The 9,914-nt window shown below is 49.0% G+C and overlaps 1 protein-coding gene across 2 annotated transcripts in view; it reads right to left on the reverse strand.

Annotated features, from left to right (window-relative positions):
- Positions 1-9,914, reverse strand: part of Tll2 (tolloid like 2) — a 127,177-nt gene that overhangs the window by 8,572 nt on the left and 108,691 nt on the right. For both annotated transcript variants that reach the window (XM_010618124.2, XM_033761302.1), the window contains 5 exons: positions 9,481-9,606; positions 8,693-8,853; positions 7,173-7,353; positions 3,958-4,083; positions 2,208-2,335 (listed from right to left, as the gene is read on the reverse strand). In XM_010618124.2, coding sequence (XP_010616426.1) covers positions 2,208-2,335; positions 3,958-4,083; positions 7,173-7,353; positions 8,693-8,853; positions 9,481-9,606 — 722 coding nt within the window. The remainder of the gene's footprint in view (positions 1-2,207; positions 2,336-3,957; positions 4,084-7,172; positions 7,354-8,692; positions 8,854-9,480; positions 9,607-9,914) is intronic.

The raw sequence follows: 9,914 nt of genomic DNA on the forward strand, positions 1-9,914 counted from the left end.
CTTTTTTTTTTTTTTTTTTTTTTTTTTCATTTTGTTGCTGTTTGGTACCAAGAATTGCCACCAAGGCAGGTGGTGCAACCACTGAGCTAAATTCTCCCCCCACATTTTTTTAATTTTGAGAAAGGGTCTCAAACTCACAATTCTCCTGCCTCAGCCTCCCAGAACGTTGGGATTACAGGTATGTACTACTATACCTGGCTTCCATCACACACTCTTAACCATTAGCAGCTTGTCATCTTTCTCTTCCCTACCCTCTCCAAAAGCTGTCCTCTGAAGCTACCAGCAGAGCCCACCCCCATTCCAGGCCATACTCAATATTTTCAGCCTTGATGCAGGCTTCTCTGCTGCTGGGTTGATGGACAAATGATCCGTGTGGCATTAAGGAGACGTGACAAGGTAAGTAGAGAGTATTAAAACTTGCACTTGAACCAAAAGAGAAAGGACATTTGTGTGGGGAGGTCTAAATTCAAAAGAGAGGGCCGGAGTGACAGGGCAGAAATTGAGGTAGGAAGGCAGAAACAGAGGGATCCCTATCATTTCACAAGAACGACAAGCACCAGAAAGGGACAGAGCTCTCACAGCTTAGAAGAAAGGGAGTGGTGGACAGAAACATCAGGCACGAGCAGGAAAGGAGAGCAGGGGCACACTACGGCACATGCAGTGGGAGGAAGGAGAGTCAGGCCAGGGAAGTGAGGAGCTCCCTGAGTCCACCGGACACCCTGCGGTGGGCCTCACACCATGAAACACCACTCACATTCTGTAGTACAAAACACAGAGCAAAACTGATACACCCGCCACCATGTTTCCCAAGGAAGCATCTTTAAAACTAACACACACATGCAGGGGCCCCCAATAAAGGATTCCTGATGTGCCTGTTTGTGATTCTATCCCAAGGGGTCGCCATTCCCTCAGTCATCACAGATAATAGCATTGTGATCATTTTCCAGAAGATGGCAGTCTGTCTTCCTCCAGTGCCCTCACTTCACTTGCCCCAGATTCGAGGCTGCTTGTTACCAACCCAGGGCAGCAGCTCCTGGGTGCACAGCAGAAGAAAGCCACTCCCACAAAGGCGGCTCAAGGCTGGAGAAGCCCACTGAGCACGCTCTGGAGTCACGGACACTTCTGCCCTTCTTCATGTGCGCTAGGAGCCCACTCACCTACCTCACACAATAGCTCTCCACAGTAAATTCTCATGTCCCTGCACCATTTGCTACTGGTTACATCTGTTTTTGTTCCCTTCCATTCTCCCTGAATTACTAGTCCATCATTCCAAAGGGCCAATCACTCATCTCCACAGCAAAGTGACTCATTAAAAAATGTTTGTCAAGGGCCGGGGATTTAGCTCAGTGGTTTCAGTGCCTGCTTTCCAAGTGTAAGGACCCAAGTTCGATCCCCGGTACCAAAAAAAAAAAGTTTGTCAAGAGTAAAACCAATTCTTTGGCTGTCAAGGGATTTGCTTTATATAAAGACTCCAGGATATGGGAGTCCCTGAGGACCGAGAAATGAGACTCACAGGAGAGATTCATTTCTCCTTTGAAATAACTAAGCTTGGTGTACAGACACATGGATAGAACTTTAAATAAAGACTTGTAAGGTGGTTGTTAGTCTTTAATTCGGGAATTAGCATAATGTTCCTATTGTTAATTGAAAAAATATGTAAGTTGTAGAAGAATATGAATAATATTTCATTTGTGGAGTTGGAGTAAGAAAAAAGACCCATGCTTCTCCATGCATGTGCATGCACTGTTGGTGCTTAGGAAATTCCTGGAGGGAATTGGTAAGAAAATGTTGAAAATGAGTGATCATTGCTATAGTAGGAATGGCAGACCTGGGGAATTTTGATTTTTCCCATTCAACTGTCTGTACTCATTACATTTTTTTTTTTTTTTTTTTACCTTGAGAATGTAGTTTTGTAAAAAATAAAAGCTGGAAACAATCGAATCTCAAACAACACTGCTGATCTGTGTGCTGGGTGCCGTCTCATGCTGGTACCACTGTGAGCAGATGGTGGTGGTACAACTCTACCCAGCAGTCCTGTAAAGCAGGCTTCATTAACATTCCCATTTTCTGAAGAGTGAAACTGAGACCCAGAAATGTGGAGTAATTCCCCCAAATTTCAGAGCTGGGGAGCGGCAGGACAGAGACGCCAACTCCTGTTTTCCTGACACCAAAGTCCATGTTCTCAGCAAACTACTGCAATGACTCACGAGTTTCACCCTGTGGCCTGCTGTCGAAGAGATGTTCCAGGTACACTCCCTCCGGCTTGGGTACTTGTCAGGCCAGTTGGGGCTCACCAGGGTTCCCTCTGCACTGTTGATCTTGTGCACACAGCCAGCTGGGGTGGTGGAGGGAGACAAACAGAGAGAGAAGTCATTCATTGGTGACTCCAGAGGCATTAATTCCAGGGGAGTCTCTTCCCTTCTCCCTTACTTGTTTCAGGGATAACCAACATGGGATTAGCCAGGCTGAATGAAGTGACCCCTGGAGCCGAGACGGGCTGATTTGTTTGAACTGGCTGTACTGCCTTCCCAGCTGTGGCTCAAGAGCCAGGTTACCTTTCCTGCTATAACTATTCACATCGTGATTACCGGTGCAAATGTGGTAGAATCAGTAGTAGGTTACAAGTCCTGGTTTTACCATCTACAGTGTGTGAGATACTTTGAGGATCTGGGAACTCAGGTCCTTATTTGTAAGATGGATACCTCATGCATTTGGATTAGAGACGATATACGTGAAGGGCTCAGCGAGAGCCAGCCCGTGGGAAGTGCTAACAGATCTCCTTTAACATTATGCCTTTTGTCTATCTCTGCCTTTCAGTTTTTCAAAGCAGTATCTTTCGGAGACTACCTGTTTCATCCTAATTACAGTGCTATTTGTAAAGTATGGTCCGGGGCTAGCTCAATACCTAGGATTTTTTTTTTTTTTTTTTTTGAGACAGGGTCTCACTATGTAGTTTGGGATGGCTTTAAACTCACTATGGGGCCCAAGCTAGCCTCAAACTCATGGCAATCCTCCTGCCTCAGCCTCTTGAGGGCTGGAGTTACAGGCATGTGTCACAATGCCTGGCCTTATACCTAGCATTTCTGACCAGTATCTAGAATTTGTCTTCCTCTGTTAGAGCACTGTGGTAAGTGTTTTGCATGCATCCTCTCCTTTAATCTTTCTCATTTCATTTGTAAAGAAGAAAACAGAAGAGGCCAATGGTCTTCACAGCTCCCCTCACCCTCAACTTCCTTTGTGGGGCTCCTGGCAGGGCCAAGTCCTGGAGACCTGTGTTTATCACAAATACACAAACTTCCTTCACTGCGCAGGGTAAGAGCAAAGGGAAGGCGTTTCCCAGAGTGACGGGACATTCAAAGCTATCTAACTCCTAGCACTGAATGGAGCACAGAGCAGATATAAAGACTCCAGGATAGGTTTTTTCCTCTCCCACTTCACTACTAGGCCTTCATATGGTAAATGACATTATTACATAGGTGGTCAGGGGCTGGTATTTCCTGACATCGGAGTAATATGTATCAGACTGTCTGAAATATTTCTTAAGCATTTTTTCTTAACCCCTACAAAAACTTTAAGAGGATGTTACGGTTAGCCCACTTTTAATAGAAGAAACAGGGCTCAGAGAAGTTATATAACTTGCTCCAAGTTAAGTAACAGCTAATGAGTGGCAAAGCCAGGATTCAGGCCCAGTTAGTCTGAATCGGGAGCCCACAGACTTAACCACTCTGAAAAAATCACTTAACTTGTAGTATCTGAGGCCCCACGGGCCTTCTGAAAGCCCAAGCTGCCCAGGAGACAGTCCACCAAGAAGGCCACAAGCACTTACCAGAGAAAGGCAGATGTTGGGCTGAGCTCAGGGCTCTGCACTCCACAGGCGTGAGAGGCTTTCCAGCCTACTGCCACCCACGGCCCACGCCCTCTCATGCACCACTCCAAGGCCCCGTGGGTCCCACTCACCCTCCTTGCAGTCATGCGCATTGTCATGGAGCCGGTAGCCATTCAGGCACTGGCACAGGTAGCTTCCGAACGTGTTGACACACTCGTGCTGGCAGCCGCCATTGTCCTTGGCGCATTCGTCCTTGTCTGGGGAGATCAAGGGGCTCCCCTGAGGGCCTGCTAACGTGGGACTGTCCCCCATGGCTCGGAAACCCAAAAGGCAGTCTCCTGCAGGGAGCCTCCCTGACCGCCCGATGCCCTTCCTGCGGCAGGTTTGTTTGGGTCTTACTTGGCACGTATTGGGTTCTCCACGCCCCTAAAGCACTTTAATGTACAGTATGTTCTCTGCTCCTCTCTCTGCCAAAACCAAGGCACACCCTGATGGACAGGCTAACATTAATAGCGATAGCAACAATTATACAAATGACGGCCAGGTGTTTACTATGGAACGGGTACGTTACCCAAGTTAACTCTGAACTTTAGGAAAATATTTTGCGTTCATCCTCTCATTTAATCTATACCCATCCTCCAGGTAAAGAAACTGAAGTGGAGACAGCTAATGTGCTCAGAGTCACTCAGCAAGTGGCCTGTGTGACCGGCATGGAGGTCTGAGCTCACACCCCAGACCGCTGACGGCCTGCTGCATGTGAACAGGTAAATGTGTGAACATTGGTCCAGGAGCTAAGAGCCTCCCTGCCCATCACTTCGGCATGTGATGACCTCAGGCAGCACCTACCTCTGTGCCTCAGGTGCCTCACAGGTAAAATGGAGCCACTAATGGTGTCTTTACCTCAGAGGTTGTTGGAGGGGGAAACGCACTGGAATAGGGAAAGCACTTGGGGCAGTATGAGCCCACAAGCAGTGGTGGCTTTTATGATTATGACCATGTGTGAGCTCCAGCACTGGCTTCTGTTACCCTGTGGTTCCTGGGCTCTAGCCAAAGTGGCAGTGTGGCCCTCTCCTAAGCCCACTTCTTCCTGCAGTAACCAAGGATTGGTCTCCCTCTCCTCCCCAACGAAAGGACCCCCTCACACACACACACACCAAGTGATTTCAGGGCTCAGTCATGTTGCCCTCCCTCTCTCTACTCTCATCCGTGGTGGTTAATGTCTGAACATTCGACACGTTCGCCGCACCCTCTTATTTCATGGAGACAACTCCTAGAATGCAGAATATCCAACACTCCATAATAGAAGCTACTCCTCTCCTCCCTGCACGCTTCTACAGAAGATGGGCAGGTCTTCACTTACTTGGACCCAGCTCCTCTGTCCTTGGAGGATGTGTGCAAGCATGGAACTCTGAGGCCTTACATTCCCTCCTCCCAAGTGGCCCCTAACCTATCCTGCCCCTCTGGCCCTCCCACCTCCATACTGACTTGCATGGTTTGGTCAGTTGGTGTTTTTTAAGGCACCCCTACCCAGGAACCTACAGAAGGACCCATTCCTTGTTCCATCCAGCCCTCACTCTTTAGCAAGCATTAAAGCTGTTGGTGACACAGTTTCACCCAACTGGGCTCACTTGATGCCCTTGGCTTTCCATCCGGTCTGAACTCAGTCTCTGTGCTTGGTTAAGATGCTGAGCTCAAGCCACACTCTCTCTTCTTCGTGGAACCTTGAGTACCATCTTCTTAGTCACCCTATTTCTACCTCAGCCCCTCCCATCCCTTAGGAATGGCCCAGACCATCATGCAACCTGAATAAAAAATTAAAAAAAACTTTTCCCCCTGTTCCAGGCAACCAGGAGCGTCCCTCTTCTCCAAATTCAACCCTGGTCACACTGGCCTACCCCACTATGCCCCAGGCTGGCACTTTTCAGGGTGAATCTCCTGGCCTCACTAGCCAGAATATAAGCTTATCTAGCTCTGGGGCACATTCCTGGCAACCTCCCTGAGCCTAGCACTGTGCTGGGTCCACAGCAGACCCTCAAAATAAAGCACAACCTTCTCAAAAGGAGACACTCAAAAACAATCACAGAGACAGAATTCCAATTACCTAGCAACAAGTAATTGGCTTGCTTCCATGTTAAACGCTGAAAATATAAAAATAATCAAACTACAGGTCCTGCTCTTAAATTGTTCACACTCCAGTATGATAAACAAGCTATGTGATTGGTAGAGCCCAGTGCAAGATGAACACGGGGGGCCCTTGTCCACAAACTATCATGAGTTTCAAGATGACAATACCAAAGCCGTCATCCAACCTGACACCCATACTCAATCTTTTTGTGTGTGGCCCTGTATGACCGCACAGGTACCAGCCCCCGAAAATAAGAGCCCTAACGGAAAGGAGGTGGCAGTGTCGCAGAAATTCTGGTAAAAGAACAATTAATGTACTGAAAGGGGTCAAAGCTACAGAAAATGACACATCGGGTCTCCACATCTAAGTGGGGGTTTTGTGAGGGAGAAAGGAAGGATGTCCCAGGGAGAGGGGCCACCCCGGGATGTGTGTTTAGTGAGTGTGTAGAGATGGTACAAGAAGGCAGGGGAGGGATTATTGGTATTTGGAGTGTGAGGTACCTGGCAGAGGATACACGGCTAGCAGGACAGTGGGCAGGAGCAGTGTCCAGCCTCAAATGCTGTTTCCTGGAAAATGGGCTTTTTTCTATAGCTACCAGCTGGTCCTAATGGCTCATGGCCTTCAATTTGGGAACGAGGGTCCAATGTGCCACTGTAGGGAAAGGGTTGAATACTGTTCCCCAAAACTGACATTCACCTGTAACCTCAGAATATCAACCCTTTATTTTGAAATAAGGTCTTTGCCAAAAGAGTTATCATCCTCGATTTACAGTCAGCCTTGATTCCAGTGACTGTAATTCTTATAAAAGGAGAGGACACAGAGGAGAAAGCCATGTGAAGAGGAAGGCAGTGAGGCAACCAGAAACCAAGAAATGCCAAGGCTTCCTCAGAGTCACCAGCGCTGGGAAGAGGTAAGGAAGGGCTCTTCCCTCGAGCATTCAGAGGGAGCCTGGACCTCCATCCCTTGATTTCACACTTCTAGTCCCAGAACTATAAGAAAATAAAATTCTGTTGTTTTAAGCTACCCAGCATGTGGTGATTTATTATGTCAGTTCTAGGAAATTAATGCAGCCATCAGTAAAAAATTTTTTAAAAACCTTGTTCCAAGCATATCACTGCCAAGGCAGATGTACCAGGAGGGAGCAGGAGAGAAGGGATCCCAGAAACTGGAAGCCTGTGAGGCCAGCTCACTACCAGCTTTGGGGCCCATAAAACCACGTACCTGAGAAGAAGTGGGCCCGGAAGCCACGTTTGGAGACAGTGTTGTCAGATTTGAACTCCACACGCATGTTATTGCTCTGTGAGGTGATGACCTCAGGCGTCTCAGAACCACAGAATTTGCCATGCAACCTGGCATCGGGGGACAGGCCACTGCGCACCTCCACAAAGTCATACTTACACACCTGCGAGGGAACGAGGTAGGGAGCACATTGTCATCCCAGAGCCCCTTCTGAGAGCTGCACACTACCCTGAGCTGTGGAGGGGAGCAGAGAAGGGTCCCCTCGGCTCTCACTGCGCCGGTCACTAGGTACACTGTGGAGAGCCTAAGCGTGTGCCACTGCCTGGCACGAGAGGCTGGAGCTCCAAAGCCTGTGCTCCCCTCACTTGTAAGCTTCTCCTCACTTTCCACGGTATTTTCCTTAAAGAAAGGGCCCGCACTGCTAGAAGAACAAGAAGAGGAGGAAGAGAGAGCAGCAAGGGAGGAAGGAAAGGAGGGAGAACACGTTTATAAACCACTTCATAACCCAACTCCATGATACCCTCATGCAGAGAAACTAAAGCTCAGAAAGAGAAATCCATTCACAGCTCAGACACGGTAGAGCCAGGACTAGCATCCAAACTGCCCACTGTAGCTCTCTCAGAAAGAATGTGGCTGCTAAACGGTGTACTCAGTTCCTCTCGGGGTTTCCATGCAGTGTTCAGTTTGGGGCAAGCCCCTCACTGGCTCTGGAGTCACCGCGCAGCAGGGCCACGGATGACAGCGTTTCTTCTAAGTGCCCGGAAGCTGGATGGCCAGGAGAGACCCAGGCTAGTGCTGTTTTTAAGGTGAGAACCTCTTTGCAGCTGGGGTGGAGAAGGAAGCATGAAGAGGTGCTGATCTATCTTAAGAGGGGTCCTCCAGTCGCAGGGGGCACTTGTGTCTAGAGGTCTGGCTAGAGGGTGCTACCTCGGCCTCTCTGACTTGATGACCCATGACCACTCCCAAGACAGGAGCAGACTGTCTTTAGCACCCTACTCTCTGTCTAGTCCCTAGCTCCTTCATTCTCCTCCACTGGACACTAACCCCAAGATTTACACTCCAGGGTTTGGACCTATCCTGTCTCCACCCGCCACCTGGCCCCCTCATTCTTTTCTTTTTCTTTGGGGTTTTTTGAGACAAGGTTTAGCTATATAGTTCAGGGTGGCCTTGAACTCACTATGTAGCCAAAGTTGGCCTTGAACTCAATGGAAATCCTTCTGCCTCAGCCTCCTGAGTGCTGGGATTACAGATAGGCACGTACCACCACTCTCATTCTTGTCCCAGTTCTCTTTGGATTTATCAATGGCAAGAGGGGCTGAGGTGCTCCACCTGCAGAAGGCACAAAGCTGAAGCGGCTGGATAAAACGCTCCCCCAGATTCCCCCGGGCTAAGGTCCTGTGACTCTCTGGAAGGGGCAGTTCCAAGCTAACCCCCTCCCTCCCTGGCCCCCAGCTCGGAGTCACTTCTCAACACAACCCCTATCGATCAGGGCGCAGACGTACATCATTGCCTTCCAGTTCAAACACTTCAAACTGCAGGGAGATGCGGTACTGGGTGGGGGCTGCCACCTGCCAGACACAGTTCTTGTTCGTGGGATACTCCTTCGGCCACCCAGGGCTGGTGATGGTTCCATTCAGCTTGGTAATGAAACCGCCACAGGCCACTGCATGGAAGAAACAGAAACAAGATTCATTTGGTTTTAGTTCCAAGCGACTGCATTTTCCCCCCAAGCAGCAATAAGCCCTGCTGTTGTTTCATAATGAAAAAAATTTAGACAATCCAAATCGATTCATTCAGTGTCCCATTTTCTAGCCTAATTGTCTCAACTGAGATTCTGGGAGGACAAAGTTGGAGACAAATCTTTATTGCTTTTTAAAATGACAGCGACACATTTGATGTATCACGGGACCTGGCCTGTGTGAGCAAGTGGGTTCATGCAGGTGGGTGAGGGACACAGGAGAGAGGGAAAAGGGACAGGCAAAACGAGCAGTCAGCAGAGACACGTCAAAGTGCTCACGGATCTTCTGTGCTTTTATTTCCTACCTTAAAAGTCATTGTGAGTTTTACGTGGTCATGGAAGAAGATGAACTGTGTCCCAGTTTCAGTTTCTAGGGTGAGTGTGTGCAGTTTTGGTGACTTGCTCCCATTCGTGACTGTAATCAACTTGTCTCTCTCTCTCTCTCTCTCTCCAAGAGCTAGGGCATTTTCTACCACTTCTGTCCACGGCTGGCCCATCTCTGCCCCACTCCTGCACACCCTGTCACGCCACCTCGGTAGGTCCAGCACCAACCTTCACAGGTCTTCTTGTCCGCAGCCAGCTCATAGCCGGGGTCACAGGCACACTTGTAGCTGCCGAGTGTGTTCACACAGCGCTGCTCACATCCCCCATGGTCTGGCCAGAAGCACTCATCCACCTCTGTTGGGGAGGGAAGGCAACCTTGGTTAAATGGCCACACAGCTGCCTGGTCTCCCTAGCCCTTCCACGCCCCAGGGGCTCCGGCTCACGCTATCTAAGAGCCAGAGTGGTATCTGGTGACTGCATTCCAGGGAGCCACATGTCCACGTTTCAAAAACTAACAGCAGCTATAGTCAAGTGTGGGATCCCGACAACACAAGGATACTTGCACAACCACAACAGGGCTATTTTCAAGGGCACTAGGCCTGCAGAATCAAACTCTAGGAGGCATCTGCTCAGCAGTATGTATGGGTGATTGCAAAAAAAAA

Source organism: Fukomys damarensis, unplaced genomic scaffold (assembly GCF_012274545.1).
Source record: "Fukomys damarensis isolate Sample0158 unplaced genomic scaffold, DMR_v1.0_HiC HiC_scaffold_8, whole genome shotgun sequence".
NCBI lineage: Eukaryota > Metazoa > Chordata > Mammalia > Rodentia > Bathyergidae > Fukomys > Fukomys damarensis.